The 22,907-nt window shown below is 38.1% G+C and overlaps 1 protein-coding gene across 1 annotated transcript in view; it reads left to right on the top strand.

Annotated features, from left to right (window-relative positions):
* The window catches only part of camkmt (calmodulin-lysine N-methyltransferase), a 106,034-nt gene that overhangs the window by 70,004 nt on the left and 13,123 nt on the right, over positions 1 to 22,907 (top strand). The window contains exons 4-8 of the mRNA XM_065296981.1: positions 3,793 to 3,853; positions 7,627 to 7,681; positions 9,367 to 9,430; positions 14,083 to 14,149; positions 16,030 to 16,104. Of these exons, the coding sequence (XP_065153053.1) occupies positions 3,793 to 3,853; positions 7,627 to 7,681; positions 9,367 to 9,430; positions 14,083 to 14,149; positions 16,030 to 16,104 (322 nt within the window). The remainder of the gene's footprint in view (positions 1 to 3,792; positions 3,854 to 7,626; positions 7,682 to 9,366; positions 9,431 to 14,082; positions 14,150 to 16,029; positions 16,105 to 22,907) is intronic.

Genomic DNA, 22,907 nt, shown 5'->3' with positions numbered 1-22,907 from the left:
TGTCAAGCCTAATCTTACAGAAATCTTTACCTATTTTATGAGTTGGCAATAATATGTATAAAAAATTTGTACAGTATAAAAAAAACTAAAAATAACGAAACCCCACCACTAACTCGCACCTACACCCAGGGGCAAAAGCAAATTGTTCAAAAACACTTAAATGTGGTCGTATGAATTAATACAAATTATCCACCTTGTATAAGAATTTTCATAAGATTGACATTCAACATATTTAATAAAAACCAGAACTGATTTTAAAGAAACAGCGTGTATCTTTACACTCTACTTCTCCCATAATTATCTCACCATATCATTATTGAAAAGACCTCTGAAAGCAGAAACACTCCTGCCTTTATTAGGCAGCCCCTATGTTATCTCACCATTTCGTACACCAATTGCTGAATCAGCCCATTTTAAATGTCATTTTTAAACACGTCTAACTTATGAGAATGTCATTAAGGAGCTTTTTATGAAGTACATGGGCACTTTCTACAGAACTGTACTTTGATGTTTGTAATATTACACTCTACTTCTTATTTGTTAATACTACTGCACTTATATCTAGTCTGTCAAATAAAATGCAGCACTAAATTAAACCCCCATGAAAGATTTCTTGTGTAGTTTTATTTCTACAAAATCAATATGATAACTTCTAAGAACCGAATTAAAAAGTCAGTGAAGCAAGAAGTTGTTGTTATGACCTCCAAGTGTCATAAGTCTTTTTCTGTCCAACTAAAGTCCTTATGTGATAAAGCATTCGCTAGCCTCTCAAAATGTCATATGGTTCATCAGCAAGCAGAATACCAAGCAGGTGCTGTCTGTTTTTAATGGCAGAGGCATATGTTGACGTTTTATCAATAGACATTATTAAATCTTGCTTGGGTGAGTTAATCTCAAGCTGATGGTCCAGAGAGGTTGAGAGAGAGAGACAGGCTTCAACAGGCCTTCCTGAAAGGCAGGTCATAAGCTGCTTATTATATCGACTCTGTCTTACACACGCACACACACATTTTTTTTCACTCCCTCTTTCTTAACCCTCTGTATTTGTGTGGTTCTTGTATGCCGACTGAAAACATTAGCGTGCGTTCACAAAAAGCATAATTTTCTTTCTTCGCGGTTCTTAAACCGTAGAATGACTAAAAACACTTCACAAATATTTATACATGAAGATGCATTAACAAACAAGTAACGTTACACGTGCACATTCAAACACCAATGAGCTTCCATCAAAGGACAGCTCAGGGGCCTAAGTTTATTGAAATGACTATTTTCCTCAGCGGCGTGCATGTGTGTATGTGTATGTGTGTCTGAGAGACAATAGCAGCTTTATGGCTCTTGCTGGAGCTAGCAGAAGGAGCAGAGGCTGACAGTGGGTGATAAGACCACCAGCCTGCTTCTTGTGATAATCGTTCGCTGGACCCCCACTCACTCCGTGCACAGCTTACAAGTCTAAGTAGCCAGAATCTTATGTGTGTGTGTGTTGGAAGCGAGCTCTATAGCGAGCAGTGCTCTGTCTGTGAACAGAAACCACCAGTGTGAATGTGAGCAATAGCCTGTCTTTATTGCATCACATGAAGTCTACTAACTAGGCTTGTAGTATGTATGCAGTACTGTATATTAAAAAGTGAATCATGCATCCTTGATATTTGTCAGTGACCTATTGTTTATATTCTTGAGGCCGTCTGCCCAGCATATGCATAACACAAACTGTTTTTGACAGATTTAAGGGTGTTTTCACACCTAGTTCGTTTGAGCCCTCCAAACGCTCTCGGAGCAGTTCAGGGTGTATATGTGAAAACACCAAGTGATATCAGACCCCCCTAAAAGACCCAGTGAACCGAACTCAGACCATGAAAAGAAATGCTACTTTAAAAATATATCTTGGTTAGGGTGTGATGCCTACTCGATACCTGATGCGTTCTTTCAGCCGCTGTCCGCTGCTACCGAACTACCACTATTTTTACAACACTAAGAAGGCACGACACAACATGAAACTTTGCTCGAAGTATCACCTGGATCTCTACACATGAATGCGAGCATTGAGAACATTGTTTGTGTGCACAGAGGTTACTTTAAAGAAAGGTTTTGTACAACTTACTCTGGCTGTTTTGGTGTCCACTCGTCATCTCTGCCAGACGTAAATAATCGATTTCCGAATGCGAGTGAATGGATCTCATATGAGGCTCCTTTTTCAACTTGAAGGTCAATATTGTTTTTCACTTGCGACAAAACAACGAATTATCCGTGCATTTTTATGGAACTATGCTTTAGGAGCTCTCCATCTTTACTCTCCTCCCTCCTTACGTCGCATTCGGAGATCGATACATCTTGACTGGTAAGATGTCAACCAAATTAACCAAAGTCAGTTGTTCAAAACCTTATTTTTTAGTAAACTCTGTGTTCACAAACAATGTTCTCAATTCTTGAGTTCACGTGTAGAGACACAGGTGATACTTCGAACAAAGTATAATGTTTTGTCAAGCCTTCTTAGTGTTGTAAAAACAGCGATTTTGATGCTCACAACATTTTGAAAGCATAGCTTCTAGTTCTTTTGCGACCACTTCAGGTACTCAAAATGGCGGAAGACAAGTGAGTGATGTCAGCTGATATTCATGTATATTGTGAACACCAATAGGACTGAGGTCACATTCGACTAGTTCCTTTTCTAGTTCACTTCAAGTGAACTGGGTTTGGTTCTTTTTAGGGCTGCACGATTTGGGTAATTTTTCCCATTGCAGTTATTGATGCTAAAATTGCGATATGCGATTGCGATTATACTAAATGGTATCATGAGTCAACTTGATGGGTTTTAAGAAAAATCCACACACAGTTTAGCTAAAATTTGTATTTGTAAAACTAGAAATGTTTTCGTATTGCCACGTGATGTAGCAACTGCTCAGTGAGTGTCAGTAATCCTAAATCCAAAATACCGCCATACAACAGACATAGAGTTTTTTTTAGCTACCAGATCACTGTCAACCTCCTCTGCATCCATCTTCGCTCTGGTATAAGTGACGACGCACCCCACACACGTGCATGCCACACGTGCACTGCCTTTTTTGTTCATTTTTCTTTCTTTTTTTATACAGCAAGGAAAATCATCAAACTGTTATCAGAAAGTTTGTGTTAACAAGTCCACACATTTATTTATTAAATATAATTGCAACATTTTGCTGTCATATAATTGCACAGGCTGACATCGCGATTGCGATGCGATTAATTGTGCAGCACTAGTTCTTTTAAAATGAACTATATGTGAAAACACCCTTAAGGGGGTCCACACCGGACGCGCAGCTCAATACCACGCCGCGTTGAGGTATCGTACACCGGAAGTGCACATTAAATAGCGCAAGCATACTCGGATAGCGTCTACTTCAAAGTGCAAATTATACGTAAGCAGCCAATGTTAATGATTTGGGACGAATATGATGTTATTTACTATTTGAGTGGCAACAGGGACTTGAGCAACTTCCGGAGTCGTAGCTGGGGGCCATGGACAGGCGCCACCTGTCTGCGCCAGTGTGCGTATACTCATAGAAAAAATGTGTTCGATTATTTTTTTTTAACTGAGCTGTGCGTTTGGTGTGCGACCCCCTTTAGACACAGGTTAGGCTGTGAGACCAGCTATGTACACCAGCTTTGCCAGTGTAAAAGACAACCTCCACTAGTTGACCAGTAAATCAGCCTAAGCTGTGTAGGGTCGCTTTGATTTAAGATTTTCATGTTTGACTAGCTATATGATGTGGTTAACTAGTTGAATGTTCACTTATAACCTCTCTCTGTCTCTTTCAGGTGTTTGGCCCTCTGAAGAGGTGATGGCCTACTATTGCCTGAAGAAACGTCACATGTTTACGTGAGTCTCTCTCTCTCTCTCTCTCTCTCTCTCTCTCTCTCTCTCTCTCTCACTTTGGCCATATGACAGAGAAGCAATGGGCACTTTTTGATTTGCACTCAAGGCGGTACACAAGCCTTTGATTTCCTGTTTTTACATTCAAGAGGCAGAGTAGGAAAGAGAGGCTTATCGATCACACAGCAGCAAGCTGAAGGTCAACTGGGCATATAGAGACAGAGCAGGGTTTTGCGCCCTTGGGCCAATGCTTGTGCAGGAGTGTTTGTGCAGGCTCAACAATAAGCTGTCCCAGTAGGGTCAATTTTTCCAAGTAGTACTTTCCCTGCCAGCATTTTCTGACCACAAACTAATGAAATTTGTATAAAGTATTATCTATTTTTATAATTAAAACAAGAATATTTTAATATAATAAATTATTTACAGTGAGTGGCTGACTTTAAGCTTTCTCACACTGGCCCCGGGATCTTCATTTTCTGGCAGAATGTTAAGATTGTGCTCTCTGATTTGGTCCGTGTATCGCTTATGCCGTATTCAAACCTCTATTTCAAAACCCCAAATTTAATTTGCATGTGTGTGCGCGAGCGACACTTTTGTGTGTGTGTGATGTGCCTCTGTGCGCTTGTTCCTCCTGTATGTCATCGAGTGCTGTCACCCATTTGCTATCTTCTAGACCTGTTATCAGCCACTCACCAAAAAGAGAAAAAGAGCGGGATAACAGAGAACAAAAAAAGTCAATTTACAGAGAGCGCCCATCTCTTCTCTTCATCCCTCTGGTTTTTCGCTTTTCTTTCCACTAGCCCAATGTACAGCCAAATAGCTACCTGTCACTGGGGCTTTGTCCCTGCTGCAGCTCATACTAGCAGTTTTGTGCGCATTAATTTTTAATTGCACTCCCTCATACAACAATCGCTCTCTCTTCATCCTCCGTTCCGTCTCTCTGTCAATGGAAGGTGTCGGATCACGGGCTAAGAGCCGACAAACACATGGAGACTGTTGTCACTGAGCATAGAAATGACTGGCAAAATGATGAAGTCTAGTTACCAGTGTGTGTGCGCGCATGTGTTTGTATTTTTGAAAGAGAGAGGTTCTGGTGTGGAGCTCTGGATTGCTTTTGATCTGTGAGGAGTCTCTACTGTATATTTTGTGTACGACTTACAAAGATATATTTTATGCAAATTGTAGTCTTTTTTTAAATTTCTCTGATTCGGTTCCTTCCTGTGTGAATTATATGAATTACCTGTCATGCGAATTATTTGTCATTTTTGTTGGTGCAGGTCTCTGTGCAGTAGGTGTGTGTTTACTATACTTAGGAAATGTCTTCATTTGGAAAGAAATTCATAATTCAGGAAAAATGTGTTTATTTATTTATGAAAATGCTTATAAACATACTAAATAAAAAATAACATGGGTACAGTAACATCACAAAAAACAAGTGGGTGTGCGTTTTAAATTAAATTCAAGACCCTGCTCCCGAACTTCTATGAAAGCATTAACTGCACTCTAGAAAATGCTGGGATGTTTCAACCTACACTGTCAAAAAAAAGCTACAAAACTTTACCTTGTCTGTTGCTGGGCTGGTACCCTCAATGGTTAATTTTGAAATGTAATGTTGTAACTTTTGGGGAACCTTCAGGGAAACATGGGTGGTGATGGCGCAGTGGATAAGACACATGCCTTTGGTGTGAGAGACCCGGGTTCGAATCTAGTGTGACACACCATTGTGTCCCTGAGCAAGACACTTAACTCCTAGTTGCTCCAGAGCTATGCGAACTGACATATATAGCAATTTGGATAAAAGCATCAGTTAAATGAATAAGTCAGTAAGTAATTAACATTTTTAGGGGTACAAATCTGTACCTTTAAAGGTAGGTACACAATAAATCTTTAAAGGGATAGTTCACCCAAAAATAAAAATTCTGTCATCATTTACTCACTCTCATGTTGTTACAAACCTGCATACATGTCTTTTGTTCTAATGAACACGAAGGAAGATATTTTGAGAAATGTTTGTAACCAAATCGGTGTGGACCCCATTCACTTCCATGATAGGAAAAGAATACTATGGAAGTAAATGGGGTCCACGAACATTTCTCAAAATATCTTCCTTCCTGTTTATCAGAACAAAAAAAATTAGACAGTTTTGTAACAACATGAGAGTGAGTAAATGATGACAGAATTTTCATTTTTGGGTGAACTATCCCTTTAAAGGAATAGTCTACTCATTTTCAATATTAAACTATGTTATTACCTTAACTAAGAAGAGTTGATACATCCCTCTATCATCTTAGTGCGTGCACGTAAGCGCTGGGGCGCTCTGCGACACTTTGATAGCATTTAGCTTAGCCCCATTCATTCAATGGTACCAAACAGAGATAAAGTTAGAAGGGACCAAACACATCAACATTTTTCCTATTTAAGACGAGTAGTTATACGAGCAAGTTTGGTGGTACAAAATAAAACGTAGCACTTTTCTCAGCGGATTTAAAAGAGGAACTATATTGTATGGCAGAACAGCACTTTTGGGAGTACTTCGACTCGGCGCAGTAACACTCTCCCTCTCTTATTATGAGAGGGAGAAGGGGAGCGGATTTTTCAGGCGAGTTGAAGTACTCCCAAAAGTGCTGTTCCGCCATACAATATAGTTTCTCTTTTAAATCCGCTTAGAAAAGCGATACGTTTTATTTTGTACCACCAAACTTGCTTGTATAACTACTCGTCTTAAATAGGAAAAACGTTGATGTGTTTGATCACTTCTAACTTTAGTGGTACCATTAAATGAATGGGGCTAAGCTAAATGCTATCGAAGTGTTGCAGCGCGCCCCAGCGCTTACGTCCACGCACTAAGATGATAGAGGGATGTATCAACTCTTCTTAGTTAAGGTAATAACATAGTTTAATATTGAAAATGAGTAGACTATTCCTTTAAGCTACAGTAATGTACCCAAAAAGGTACAACATTGTATTATGTTTAGTTTCCCTTTAAAGGTACAAAACAGAACCTCAGGGTACCAATCCAGTGATAGTGCATGGTTTGGTAAAATATGTACAAACCATGGTTTAAAATGAACCTAAACGAAAAAAAAAATCTAATTATGGGTTGAAACAACTCAACATAGTTGAATTGAAACCCGCTGGTTGGGTTTGTCCACATTTTACACAAACAACCCAGCATTTCAGTTTAGAAACACCGATTAAGTGGTAATAATATGTACATTTAATTTGAATTGGAAGACCATATGATGATATCATTACATTTTCAACCCATTATCAATATAATTTAAAGGACCATGCTACGTACAGAATGAATATGTTATCATTTAGTACCCGGTTAACACTACTGTAATGCAGTCGCCATACTTTTTTGTACAGTACAGAATCAAAGCGGAAAACGAGATCCCAGTAAATTTAATTAACTGTTACTACCGCCCCACAAATCCACATTTCGAGCAGGAAAAAGGACAATTGCGCTTTCTTTTGTGAATGCATATACACCCACATTTGGCCACATGCAGGGAGAAAGAGGAAGAAGGAAGGTTGAGATCAATGAGCGCAGTGGAATTGCATTCCAATCAATGGTATCCCCCTACACAGGCAAGTTAATTAGTGTTATTGTCAAGACACAACAGCCATCCCTCTCTCTCTGCCTTCTTCTTTATCTCTCTCTTGTTTCTCTTTCATTCTCCTCTTTACTCTTTACTTTTTCAGCTTGCAAACTTACTGATATTTTACTAACTGGCAAATGTTAAATGCAGCATCTCTCTCTTTCTTTGTCACAGGGGCTCGTCGGTGTGTGAGTTGGGTGGAGGAATGACATGTCTTGCTGGACTCATGGTAAGTCAAAAGTGAACACCAAAATGATATAGACTATACTCGCACAGACAGACAGTCACTGGAAAATGGGCAATTTCCATCAGCATGGGCATATTGTAAGCTACACAAAATCGTCCAGCACACGTTGAAATTTCTACCTCAGTGATCATAAACATGTGCAACCCAATAGGCTAGTGTTCAAACACGGCTAATATTCACACACCATTTTTTCACTCTTTACTTTTGGTCAAGCACACACACCAGTGGCTTAGGCTCTGACTGTGTGTAGTGTATAGTAGTTTGTAGTAGCCTCTCCAGATGGACAGGCTTAACATGTTATCGATTTCGCCTTCACAAGACCAGCCTTCCTGTATCTCACCACTCAATAACCCCGTGTTGTGACATTACGGACCTCCAGTGGATCCCCGTCTTCGTTCCTCACTCGATTGCTCGCTCTTTTTTTTCTACTCGCATTCCTTCTTCTCCTCCTCACTACGGACTTGATGGTATCCTTGTTTATAGACAAGGAAACATGCATTTGTCCCCTTTTCTTTGTTCTCCTCTCCTCCGTCAAGTGCCTTGCAGTGTTTTAATTTTGGCAGCACTGCCTATATTTTTTTGGGTGACTGGTTGGTTTTCTGCAGGTCTTAATGCCCATATGGCTAGCTGGTTGTGAAGCCTGTGACCTGACTTTTGCCCATAGGGCAAAAAGCTCTCCATCATTCTGGAGTAAGATTTATGCTGTATTGTCTTAATTTAATACCTTTTAACAGGGTCCAAAATTAATATTTTCCAGCGCCAAATGTGAGGAAATAGAGGAGTTACTTACCAATTGCTGCTGGTAACCTTTAAAGACAAGACAGCATAATATGTGGTTTGAATCAAATTGAAAGATGTTACCCTGACCCAAACTGATGCAAGAGGCATGAACAGCTCAAATTAAAGACACCTGAACCATCTAGTGAAACAATATATCTTGCGACTGGTGCATCTTTTTAAATAATAGCTAAATAATCTCATTCTTATTATTATTAAATCTATATTATTATTATTATATTATAAATATTCTAAAAACGAAAATCTCAAATGTGAAATCTCCTGACTGCCTTTGCGAACACCCGCGGTCCGTCTGTTCCTGCATGCGCCCACTGCTCCTCTCCAAACAACTGTTACACCAGAGCTCTGATAAAGACGACTACTTGAATGAAAAGACTGTATATAAAAGAGCAAAGAAAGAGCTGACAGCGGAGCAGCACAAAGGCAGTGGCTTCGCAGTGCAAAGTTATATGAAGGGCATCAGGCAGGCCTGACGAGCTGAGTAAGGAGTGACAGCGGAGCGCGATGGCCCCGCCTGATAAACGCCACACTGCAAATGAAAGGCTCTGCGCTCGCCATCATCCCCTGTCACAATGCAATTACCCAACAGAGTGATAGCAAGATAGAGGGCTCCCAGCCACCGGGAATGATAAAAGTATTGACTGATTTGATTGAATGATTAAAATAATGCAGACGTAAAATGAAAAAAAGGCAGAGAGACGGAGATGGATGAGAGGGAGCAGAAATGAGGGAGTGAGGGTGGTCGTTTTGGAGTAGGGCTTTAAAAACCTGCGGTGTTCAGATATGACGTGCTTGTGTACGGTGTGGTGAGGAGGTCTTGCTTTTGTTTCAGTCTATTTATGTATCGTGTATAATTTTTTATCTTTCAGATTGCGGTTTGTGCTGATGCAAAGGACGTTCTGCTGTCGGATGGAAACGAAAAGGCGATTCAAAGTATCCTTGTTTTACGGGATGCTGCAAGTCCGTGTTTTAGGACCACTACAAAATTCACCGTATGTCATGAGATGCCTTATCGGAGCACAAGAAATGACACGAGTACAAAAAAACTCACCTAGTCTATTTAACCTCAGTACTTACCTCAGATTTCACTCCATGTTCCACCTCACACACATCCAGCCAGCCATTCTTAACATGCGCTTTCTCAAAGAATACCCTCACACCCCCACTCCATCAAATGTAAATGTGAGTCAAATCATCTAGCTGACACCCGAAACCTACATTTAGCATGTTTAATACATATTCATGTCACTGAAGGCTACCGCTGTGTGTGTTGACTCACCTGCTCCTTGTCTCACCCTAACCCCCTCTTTCATTCCCCTATTGACTTTTTCTTTGCCAGGAGCACAGATGAAGCTTAAACAGGTGACAGGGGCACCGCTCCTTCTCTGTTCCTTCTTTCATTTTCCTTTTTGTATTCTTGTTCTCTGTCTCTCATCTTTCCACCGCGGTCGCTCAAACTAGAAAGCCGCGTTGCTCACAAAGGCGGGAAAACGTGGAAAATTACGGTGCCCGCGTTCATTAGCGCAACAGCCGGCTCTGCCACTACAGTGAGCTTTTATTGAATAGCAAGACTCCGAGAACAATGGTTGTGGCATAAAATTAACACAATTCCTCTTTCAGAGCAGATTTGTTTAAAAGAAAATTGAGGGAAGGGCAATCGAGCAAAACATACTGAAAACATTGGGAAACTGTCTCTGAACTGTTTCTTGTAATGGATTGTGAATAGACTGATAGGGAATTAATTGGAAGTGCTTTGTTTGAGAGATGTTTCTGCCATAATAGAACACTGAGAGATCTGATGATCGGGCCAAGAAAGGACAATTTGTCTTGCGAGAACCTTGTACCATGTCGTTTTCTATCTTCATTTCATAGGAAAATAACAGGTGAAATCAAACATTAATTAGATTATGAGACTTTAGCATGGATTACATTTACAGAATCACAAATAACTGGTGGCTTTTTAAGACATTTGACAGGTTAGGTGTGTGCGGTTATTAAAACAATTATGCATACCTGTGTAATATTTCTCAACCAATCAGAATAAAGCAATCAACAGCCCCCATAGTACAGTATGAAAAAACTCTAAAATAGGAGTGTGTTGTTTTTCCCATCTATAGGTTAACACACCATCAAAGCTGATAAAAGTACCTATCAGCAGATATAAGCATTTTTCCAATCTACCAAGTTGAACACTTAGAGATCAAATGATTCCCCTCCCCAAAATAACACTTGCCTCTGAATGGCATTTACAAATAGCAAATCATTGCTCATGGCTGTGACGTAACTAAAGCCTATTGGCTGTTTATAGGCAAAATAGGCTGTTAAATTAGGCAGGCTGTTTGATGTGTGCTACCCGAACTTCTCATTTAGACATTGGTCAGTATATTACTTAAACACACACACACACACACACAATAGTATGAAGGCGGTATCATGCATGGTTCTGATCTCTAGCTGTGCTCAGATTAATGTCTATCTGTAATTGAGAGAGAGCTGTTAACTGCAAAACTTCTCACACAACTCTCTTTAATGGCTGCTGTTTTCAGGACATCACATAATTTCTTGTTTCAACTGTAATAAGCAGCATTTTTTTCTACTGTACTTGGGTCAGTGACAAAAACGGTTTGGCAAGAAATTCAAAAATCTTTAAAAAAAACTTGTTTTAAATGCATTCATCAGGTATATTCCAATGCACATAGTGTATTTATGTTGATTTTATGCAATAAAAAATTACATTTGCACTATTTTTGTGAAAGTTAAGACTGAATTGACCTGAAAATGTCAAATTGTGTAACCACCAATTGCGCCAAAGAATAAGACATATTCAATATTTAATCCACCTTAATGGCAGGTAAGCGTAATCATAAAAAAATTAAAATATCACACAAAAATACTTTTTACTTTTTATTAGTTATTACTTAATGTAAATTTTAATGCGTTTTGTAATATTTGTCCGGACATATTCTGAAAACAGCTCTGTTTTCTAAATAATCTTTGACAGACATGATTATAACTACATGATTATATTTTATTCCATATTTTTATGAATACATTTATATAAAAATACTAGTTACACCAATTTTGCAATAATCCCCCAAATATTTTTTCATAAGAAAGTAAAATCAAAAATTTTAGACTTAGTCCTAAAAAAACAGAATGTATGCAAGTAATCTGCAACTTTATTTTGAAATTTTAACCCTTTTACAGTTAAAGGGGCCATGGCATGAAAATCTGACTTTTCCATGTTTAAGTGCTTCTATCAACCTAGAAAATGTTGAAAAGATCAACCCAGTAACGTTTTTGTAAATCATTCTCTGCAAGCACGTGAAAAATTAGGTCAATGAAATTTGGCTCTCCTTATGATGTCATAAGGAGATCTCATTATACTAATACCGGCCCCTTAATCTGCACTATCCAACCACAGCACAGCCATTTAGTGTAGAGGCAAAGAGAGAGAGAAAAAAATAATTCACAGCACAATTGAGTTTCAACTGCAACAAAGCACCATCATTGTGATTAGAGTTTGCACTTCATCCACACATTTGCATTTTTGCACAAACCTACAAAGTGGCAGTTTTAATATGTTATAATAAATTATCTATATAAACTATAGTATTTTGAGCTAAAACGTCACATACATACTCTGGGGACACCAAAGATTTATTTGACATCTTAAAAAATTATTGTGACATGTCCCATTTAATTGAACCAAATGGACACAAAATATATTTACATCACATCATGCTGTTTAAATGGTTAGAATGCTGTTTAAAACACGGGATCTCAGAAATGACCCTATAAGAGGAATAACAATAGACTCTCGAAAGATTTTAACACACAAACATGCAGTAGACAAATAAGTAAATTGTTATAACAGTATTTGTACTTTTCCTGTAAAATGAACTATTACTTCTTTTTATTCAACATCTTCTGTGTATTTTTCACTATGCGCGTCCCAGTGCATTATGGGATTGCTTTTTGCAGAAAGCATATTAAAAGGTTGCTTCCTCAGAATCGGGCTAAAAAGAGGTATTTTAGGAGGCAGCGTAATTGAACAGTCTACCTTTTAAAACAACCTTCACATTAGTAGCCTTCATCATATTCTGTGTATTTTTCACTATGCTTGTCCCAATGCATTATGGGATTGCTTTCTGCAGAAAGGATATATGCCTTAAAAGGTTGCTACCTTAAAATCTGGCTAAAAAAGGGGTATTTTACGAGGTAGCGTAATTGAATGGTCTTCCTTTTGAAACAACCTTCACATTAGTAGCACACCTATAACACTACATAGGCAGCCCTCTAGATTTTAGAGCAGGTGTTACTCAGGTAGTGATTTTTGGCACTTGTAAAATGAGAAAGATACCGATTTAGAGAAAGCAACACTGACCTCTCCCCTAGTGGTATTTTACTGATTGGATTACACTGTAAGCTTTTCACTTTCTCTCGCCTTAGCAGCTGATCGCACCAGTGTAACACGCACGCTCAGCTTCCTCCCCTCCTGCCCTCTTTCATCGAGGGATTTACCCTCCATCCCTACGCTATAGATTGGATTTGCTACGGTTGTTTTCCATGGAGCGAGAGAGAAAGTGTGAAAAGCAAGAAATCGTAATTGAATTAGCTTAAAACTGTCGAAGGGTCTATTCATAGACATGCTGACATCAATCCCGCAGTATAACCACAATGGGTGGAGGCCCATCTGAGGAGATGGCCGCAGGTTAAAAGCCTCCCTATTGATTACCTATGGCGATGCTTTGCATGATTTGGTTTTGAGCTCAGTGGTAATTTGAGGATAAAGTGTGGAGAGAGAGGACTTTGTAGGTTGACCTCGTACGATGGGTAGAAAGTTTTATAAAGTCTTGATTTAAGAAAAAAAATATTTGACTCTGGTGTGCCTAGAATCGGTTTGTGACATTTTAGCTGAAGATACACCCCAAATGACCATTTGTTATAGCATGTCCAAAATGCCTCTATTTGGGTGGGAGCCAAAAAGTGCAGTTTTCATGTGTGTACCCTTAAATGCAAATGAGCTACAGCTCCTCACTCCATTACCAAAAGTCAGTGACTGATAAAACCCATTTAGAAAAGCTTTGGGTAAAGTTAACCAGTCAGTTTGTAGCAATGCTTTGTTTGTGTGACATCACATTAACAAGAAAATCAAAACAGCATGTGTAATGAGACTGTTTGGTTTAATGAGAATTAAAAAAATAAGCGTGTGTTTTATTTTATTACAGGGTTATTGTGTTATCACACAAAAAAGTGGATTTAGCATAATATGTGCCCTAAAAACTTTGACTGGATTGGTAGAGAATGTGCATAGCTGTAATTTAGCATAGGGTGTTAAATAAAAAAATAAAAAAATTAATTAATATTGTTTAACATATTTTACTCACTTTCCATGCTTCCATGAATGCAAAATGTTTGTTGACTTTATTATAAAAAAATAGGAGAATAAGAACTTTGCTTATGAACTAAACAATTGAATGCTAATGCATATATTGGTCTCTTTGGCAATAATGTTTTGTTTTTGTATTTGTACAGTATTAGTTATGAAACTTTGGTGTTTTTGGTCTTAACTTATGTATCAGATGTGCGCAGTGTTATAGAGAGAAACAGACGAGATGGGCTGTTCCTGTCGTCCAATGTGTCCACCAGGTAGGAACCTGCATACATCACTTAAAGGGATAGTTCACCCAAAAATAAAATAATGTCATTAATGACGCACCCTCATGTCATTCCAAACTCATAAGACCTCCGTTCATCTTCGGAGCTTATTGACCCTTCATTGAAAATCTATGTACGGTATGCTATCCATGTCCAGAAAGGTAATAAAAACATCATCAAAGTAGTCCATGTGACATCAGTGGGTCAGTTAGAATGTGTTGAAGCAACGAAAATACATTTTGGTCCAAAAATAACAAAAATTACAACTTTATTCAGCATTGTCTTTTCTTCCGTGTCTGTTGTGAAACGCATGCTTGAGATTAAAGTCATGTGACTGCAGTGATGCGGATGACGTGTTATCCTCAGACATCTTTGCTATGTAGTTTTTTTCAAACGTACAGCGTGTGTCTCCCTCAGACTGTAAACGAAGCTCAGGCACACAAAAAAAGCTGGGGTGCACCAGATAACACGTCAGCCACTTCACTGCAGTCACGTGACTTTAGTCTCGCGCATGCGCTTCATAACAGACGCTGAAGACAAGACAATGCTAAATAAATTAGTATTTTTTGTCATTTTTTTTTCGATGCTTCAACACATTCTTACTGACCCACTGATGTCACGTGGACTACTTTAATGATGTTTTTATTACCTTTTTGGACATGGACAGTATACCGTGCATAGATTTTCAATAAAGGGTCAGCAAGCTCGGACTAAATATAAAACATCTTAAACTGTGATCGAAAGAAGAACGGAGGTCTTACGAGTTTGAAACGACATTAGGGTTAGTCATTAATGACATTATTTCATTTTTGGGTGAACTATCCCTTTAAATAATAAAGTTGCTACAGTATTGCTTTTACATTACAGCCAAACAAAGTCTAGTTTTATGCCAGTTAAAATCCAAATTTTATTATTCACCAAATACATGAAGCTTTGAATAGTTGAGCATGCCTAAAGTATAAAATAGTGTGTTTTGGTAAAGTGGCATATATGGCACTTATGTTCAGAACATAATACTGTCAATAAGTAGGCAAAAATGAGGGCTTCACACCCTGAACCCGGTTGGCCCACTAACCATGTATGCGCGGCCCGCGGAGTGAGCGCTGTAACGGCAGCGTGCTGAGATGTATCCATGCAGAGCGATGATGAACCACTCTCCATGATTGAATGCCCTCATCTAGAAAACTCAAACACACACACAAGCTCTCACATTTGCCAAAACACAGCTCATCCACTGCGCACACCATCACGCAAATGCATTATCACCTAAAAAGTAATTTTGGCACTCAGTGATCTAAGCACCCCCCCCCCCACACACACACACACATTTCTCTCTTGCTCTGCACATTTCCCCCTCCCTGTGTATTTACACTGGGCTGATGAAGTGAAAGAGTAAACGTATAATTAGTCTGCATTACTTTGATTGTTTTCTTTAGAGATTAGGCTTCCTGTCAGAGCGCGCGGTTTGAGTGGGGTGAAGGTCGCGCGTGATTGGTTGAGGGAGGGGTAGGGGGTGGGAGATTCGCTTTCTCAAGCCAGTGAATAAGCATCGCGGACCCCCGTTGAGAGAGGAGATTGTATTTCCACAAGACATAATTTTTGTTTACCGACTGTTAATAATGGCTAATTAATAATCAGATATGGTTGCCTGAGAACCGGTCCCAGCACTTAAAGAAAAGAGAGAAGACAGTTGCTTGCAGACCGCAGAACAAATAAAATAGTGTCTGGTGTGTGAAATGCCCACTCTGGATACTTCATTGTAAGTGGGATTATGGGTAATTTGTGCAACAGGGTTTATGACACAGCTCCTGAGTGCTTTCATTGGTTCTTGATAAACGCGCACCGACTCTTGCTTTGTTGTCCACTTTCAGTGTCGTGAGATGGGACAATGAGGCTGACGTGTCTGCTCTGGAGGGTCGCTTTGACGTGGTGATGTGCGCTGACTGGTAGGTTGATCCTTTTGTCGAACTGTCAGCTCTTCAAAGATGTCAACTGGTATACCTTAAATATGACAATCTTAAGAATTTTAAATAGCTCTAAAACACTTTTTTCAGACCAAGCTTTATTGATAACTTCAATGACACCTTCAATTTTTCATGCTTACAAATGCCATATGTTCCTGGGATACATCAGTGTGGTTTTGTAAGCAGTTCATGCATCTCTCTAGACCAGCCGTTCTTACCGCTATTACAAAATAACTATCATATCTGGTATGCAACCAGCATTTTCAGCCACAATATGTCTACACCTTCAATAAGAGCGTGCACCTTGTTGTCCCAGTGATGTGGCATTAATATTCCTGGGCCTGTAACGTTTATCAGATGGCAGCCATCAGCCTGAGGATGGCATTGCATTATTTCCCCTCCGCTGGCTCCGTCAGGCATTTCCATTTTTCAGAAATTGCCTCTTTTTCATGCTTGGCGTCCCAGCAAATGGATGTCTTAGGCAAATTGCAAATAATTATGCCTGCGCAAGGAGAGAAAGAGAGAGAGAGAGAGAGAAAGAGATTGTAGAGCAATACAAACATTTCAATTAGCCAGGTCCTGAACATGTGGAACCATTGAGTGCGAATGCATTGTTATGTGTACACACGTTTTTTACACTCATTTAGAGTAAATTTAGCTACAGGTACATTCAGACTTCATTATGTAATGCAAGAGAATTAGATATTACTATGAACACTTCCTAAAAGCATTTTTCCCACTATGGACCTTTCGCCGATTGTTTAAAAACAGCTGTGATCAGGGCAGATTATATACATGCAACCAACCCTTAACCAAAGTACATGTTGTTAATTATTATTACTCAGCGCTTAAATGTATAATTACACTGTAATAATAAAGTAAAACCTAAATTTCTAATCATATACATTTTTCTTAAATCTATTCTATCTTTTATAATCTATTGCAATACAAATGTATTGTAATTACATTGTTATAAACACAGCCAGCACACATGATGTACCTTGGCATTGTCTCTATCTAGCACACAAAGTGATGAGGCTGATAAAGGCGGGGTATAATAATACCTGTGTGTTCTCTGGCGATGATCACTAAAGCCTGGCACAGCCTACTATTATTCTAATGTCAGACAAATGGCAGCTAATACGCAGGTAAAATGTGTAGCAGAGGGCCAGCATGAGATTGATTTGTGTGTAATAGGGAGATACTGTGTGTGTGTGTGTGATGGAGAGAGTGAAGGAACGTATGCTAGGATGAATCACACCGCTTTGGCCGTCCCCCCATTGCTCACGCTGGCAACTCATCTGTAATTGGCGTCGTGAGGAGAGTGATCGCTTGGCGATTAAAGAACATAACCGTAGTGACGATCACCTGCGAAAAGGTCAACAGCCACACTTCTGCTCCGATTAATTATAGTCTTTCAGACAATTGTCAAGAAAGACAGGACATAATGCAGCGAAGCTCACGCTAGGAGATGGGAAAGAGATAGAGCCATGATAGCAAAAGGTTGTTTCAAAAGACAGCACATTTTTCACCTTGTCTTTGTCTTCATGAAGCATAAGGACTGAAGACTTGCAGCTTTTCACATTAAAACAACACTTTGTATATTATTATTTCAGAATGTGCAATATATGTTTTTAAATTTACATAGAGCTGTGTTCCTGCTTTCGGACATTTTTAAATAAACCAACGGTGCTCCTTCTTCTTCTTTGGATAATTTCTTTCCCGGGGCTCACAGGATATTACAGTGTCCATCGAATTAACACTTTGAGATTTTTCCAGAAGTAGTAGTTCATCCGGGTACATTTCTATTATTATGAATACTATGAATTCGGACATACTCCTCGCCTCGCCTACTGCTTTTCGCCTACTATATAGTATTGAAGTAGGTTGTTTCAGATGCAGCGATCATCTAAGGATGTGCAATATTCTTTAAAGTAACAGTTTGTGTTATAGTTTGTATCCTATAGGGATATATTTTATTGAACTTTTATTGATTATGTACAGTATATAGCCCTAACAGTTATTTTTATTAATACTTATTTTGTTTCTTATATTTAAAACTGCTGACTTAACAGCTTTGTTAAAATAAAACTTATATAAAATTAAACTTTAAACTCAGACTCAAACTTGACACTTCCTTACTGTTAAAGGATTAGTCCATTTTCTTAAAAAATATCCAGATAATTTACTCAGCACCATGTCATCCAAAATGTTGATGTCTTTCTTTGTTCAGTCGAAAATAAATTATGTTTTTTTGAGGAAAACATTCTAATTTTAATGGACTTTAATAGAACACAACATTTAACTCAAAACTTAACAGTTTTTTTTCAAAGGAGTTTCAAAGGAGTCTAAACGATCCAAAACGACGCATAAGGGTTTTATCTAGCGAAACGATTGTCATTTTTGACAAGAAAAATAAAAAATATGCACTTTTAAACCACAACTTCTCTTCTTCCTCCGGTCCTGTGATGTGCCAGCGTGACCTCACGTAAATGCGTAGTGATATAGAGAGGTCACGTGTTACATATATGAAACGCACATTTGCGGACCATTTTAAACAATAAACTGACACAAAGAGATTAATTAGTATCATTTCACATACAACAATGTCGGAACGGTTCTCTTTCTCCACACTTGTAAACACTGGGGCGTAGTTTTGCGTTCGTCCTCTTTGACTTCTTGACGTGATTACGTATTGCGGATATTTTTAGGACCGGAGATAGACGAGAAGTTGTGGTTTAAAAGTGCATATTTTTTATTTTTCTTGTCAAAAATGACAATCGTTTAGCTAGATAAGACCCTTATGCCTCGTTTGGGATCGTTTAGAGTCCTTTGAAACTCTGTTAAATAAAACTGTTAAGTGTTGAGTTAAGTGTTAAGTGGTGGGTTCTATTAAATTCCATTAAAATGAGAAAAATCCTGGAATGTTTTCCTCAAAAAACATAATTTCTTCTCGACTGAACAAAGAAAGACATCAACATTTTGGATGACATGGTGGTGAGTAAATTATCTGGATTTTTTTTTTAAGAAAATGGACTAAGTACTTTAAGTACATACTTTCACATTGTGAAGCATGTGAATTTTATTAACTTTTTTACATACATTTTAAATCACTAAATCACATATGACTGTCTAGGACTCTATGCCTGTTAAGCCGTTTCTTGACTCTAGACCTGTTGAGCACATCCAACCCCAGATTACACATAAAAATAGCCTTAATCTGAATAAACAAGCATTAAAATGTATACATTACACAGATGATTAGGTATTGTACATTAAAAAAATTAAACATTTAATGTTTTAGTTAAAGCAAGCATGTGAAAAATAGGTCATTGAAATTTGACTCCCATTGTGATGTCAAAAAGGGATCTTATAACAATAATACCGCCCCTTAAACAATCCAACCACGGCACTGCCATTTAGTGCAGAGAAAGAGAAAATAATTGACAGCACAATTGAGTTTCAATTTCAACAAACCACCATCATGGTGATCAGTAATTACATTTCATCAGCTCATTTGCATTTAAACAGCACATTTTAACATGTTATCATAAATTATCTATATGGTATTTTGAGCTTAATCTTTACAGATGTACTCTGGGGACACCAAAGATTTATTTTCAATCTTAAAAAAGTCTTGTGAAATGTCCACTTTAATATTTATTATAATTTGAATGTACATCTTTTAATGATTTAATGAGAGATGGTGCCTGTTTTTGTTCATCAGCACTACTTTAGTCTTTGCATTTAAACATGCTCACAGGGAGTCCGTTTTAAAGTGCTATCAAATGGCACTCTGGAAAAACATGCTGCATCCCATCACTTAGATCTTTAGTTTGAATGGTAACAACACCAGACTGGGGTCAAGCATCTGAAGAAGCAGTCAGCCGTGTTCATGATAAGTGAATCATTCATCAGTATCCTCCACTTGATCCCTCTGGCAGTTCCCATGGCAATGGGTGCCCGTGAGATGCAGGTGGATCTCCATATGTCTGTAAGATTCCCTTTGGTCCATTTACGGGTGACTTCACGTACTTGAAACATTTGCTACTCTGAATCTTGACAGACCTTGACCTGGGAACTGTGCTTTCTTATACAACCTGTATAGTAGCAATTATTAGTTACTGTTATGTAAATGATTGCTGTGTTCAAAATGTATGACAAGAAAAAAAATTCTTTATAAGAATACTAAGATGATCCTTGATTGAATGCAGCTGTATAAATATAGTGTTTTAAACATTCCACATTAAACATATTAACCGACCTGTTGAACCAAATGCATGTCACTCGGGGGTCAGCCAGCTTTATGCCAATTCAAATTCATACAGTGAATGTGAAAGAGCTATAGCACATCAACATACATACACACATATAACACTGTAAATCAGGTTGTGGTTTTGTTGCGATGACTGCTGTGTGATTGACTGATCGGTAAAGAGCTTGGCATCTCTCATTTCTCTAAGCCTTTACTGTGTGTGTGTGACTCCAAGATAAAGCTCTTTGTGTTTATGTACATTTGTTTGCATGTTTGTTTTTCGCTTTCAGTTTTTTAGAAGTTGTGTTATGCAGATGGTTTCTTTCTATCACACATTTTCATACTTCATCCCTGCTTGAGCTTTGCAGTGTGTTTACATCTTTGTATTTATTTCTGTCAGAGTAGCAATAGTGTACTTGTCCATTTCAGTTTTAGTGTCTGAGTATGCTGCCTTATCTAAATTCCTTGTCTACCTTTATTATTTAGCACTTTCAACTTGATAGTTAAAGTAAAAAGAAAATATGAAAAAGCATATTACTATAAAAATTGTTAAAAACAGCACTACTTGAGGACTGGTAACTTATTTTAGAATAGCCTTGAAAGATGGTATGTATAAATTAGCCTCATCATTCAAAGATTTCTGTGTAAAACTTCTAATCGTCTGTGTGTGTGTGTGTGTGTGTGTGTGTGTGTGTGTGTGTGTGTGTGTGTGTGTGTGTGTGTGTACATAAAATGGACATTTTTGTACTCAGAATCCCTTTCATTACCCAGAAAGCCTCACATGACTATTAGGCATAGCTAACTCCACAATAAATCAGCAAGCAAAAGCCATGTAAATAGCTGTACTAATGGCTGTAAAGTTGTAGAACTTTATGTTAGATAACCTCCTACAAGGACTAAAATTGAAAGTTATGAAGTTATAAGATGTATATATATATATCAGGGCCTAACATAAAGGACTGCCCAGTGGCCCGGGGCAAGTGTGAGAGACGTTCAGGCCAGTAAAAAGTATTTTCACTTGCCCGATCGGGCCTTTGCTTCACCCTCAGTCACTGAAATATATTTTTATCAATGCATATTCTTTAACATCTTGGAAGCAGACAATTACTTGGGTAAAACACGACGAATATATATATATATATATATATATATATATATATATATATATATATATATACATGGATATCAGCTGACGTCACTCACTTGTCTTCCGCCATTTTGAGGACTTGAAGTAATCGCAAAAGAACTAGAAGCTATGCCTTCAATATGCTGTGAGCATTAAAAACGCTATTTTAACAACACTAAGAAGGCTCAACACAACCTGATATTTTGCTCGAAGTATCACCTATGTCTCTACACGTGAACTCGAGCATTGAGAACTTTGTTTGTGAACAGAGAGTTAACTAAAAAGAAGGTTTTTAACAACTGACTTTGGATGATTTGGCGTCCGCTCGCCGCCTTCTTCCCAGTCAAGATGTATCGATCTCCAATTGCGACGTAAGGAGGGAGGAGAGTAAAGATTGATATCTCCTAAAGCATAGTTCCATAAAAATGCACGGATAAGTCGTTGTTTTGTCGCAAGTGAAAAACAATATTGACCTTCTAGTTGAAAAAGGAGCCTCATATGTGATTCATTCATTCCCCTTCGGAAATCGATTATTTACGTCTGGCAGAGATGACAAGCGGACACCATAACAGCCAAAGTCAGTTGTACAAAACCTTTCTTTTTAGTAAACTCTGTGTCCACAAACAATGTTCTCAATGCTCGTGTTCATGTGTAGAGATCCAGGTGATACTTCGAGCAAAGTTTCATGTTGTGTCTCGCCCTCTTATGTTGTAAAATAGTGGTAGTTCGGTAGCAGCGGATAGCGGCTGGAAGAACGCATCAGGGATCGCGAAGGCATCACACCCTAACCAAGATATATTTTTTTAAAGTAGCGTTTATTTTCATGACAGTCGAGATGCGACATGTTGTCTTTCGTAGCCCTTTACTGTATCCGTAAGAATCATTGACAGTAAAAGATAAGATATCCGTAAATCGTAGCAAGGTAGCCAATGCTTGTCAATAGCCTACTGGTACTCGGTAGGTCCTAAAGATGGCGGCATGACGTAAAAGGTCACGTGACTGAAATCCATCTATATATATATATATATATATATATATATATATATATATATATATATATATATATATATATATATATATATATATATACACATAATACTGTGCAAAAAAAAATTATTTGTTGTTTTTGCAATGTTATAGTGATCATATACAATCCAGAAAATACAGGAAATGTGTGTATAGTATTAAAAACTTTATAAAAATGAAAACTGATGTGTCCAATTTTAGTGTAAACTCCCCCTCCACTTGAGAAATAGCAGAAAACTGCATGATCTCTTAAACCTAAATAAAATTAAATCAAGTTAAATCAAATCAAAGAATTAAATAAAAACGTTTTACTTTTTACTGCATTCTGCTCAAAAACACTCAAGATCTGTTAAGTGCCAAGAGAGGTCACAATAATCA

The sequence above is a fragment of the Paramisgurnus dabryanus genome, chromosome 20 (genome assembly GCF_030506205.2).
Source record: "Paramisgurnus dabryanus chromosome 20, PD_genome_1.1, whole genome shotgun sequence".
NCBI classification, from domain to species: Eukaryota; Metazoa; Chordata; class Actinopteri; order Cypriniformes; family Cobitidae; genus Paramisgurnus; species Paramisgurnus dabryanus.
The sequence above is the reverse complement of the archived record's forward strand: the minus strand, read 5'-3'. Positions and strand labels throughout refer to the sequence as shown.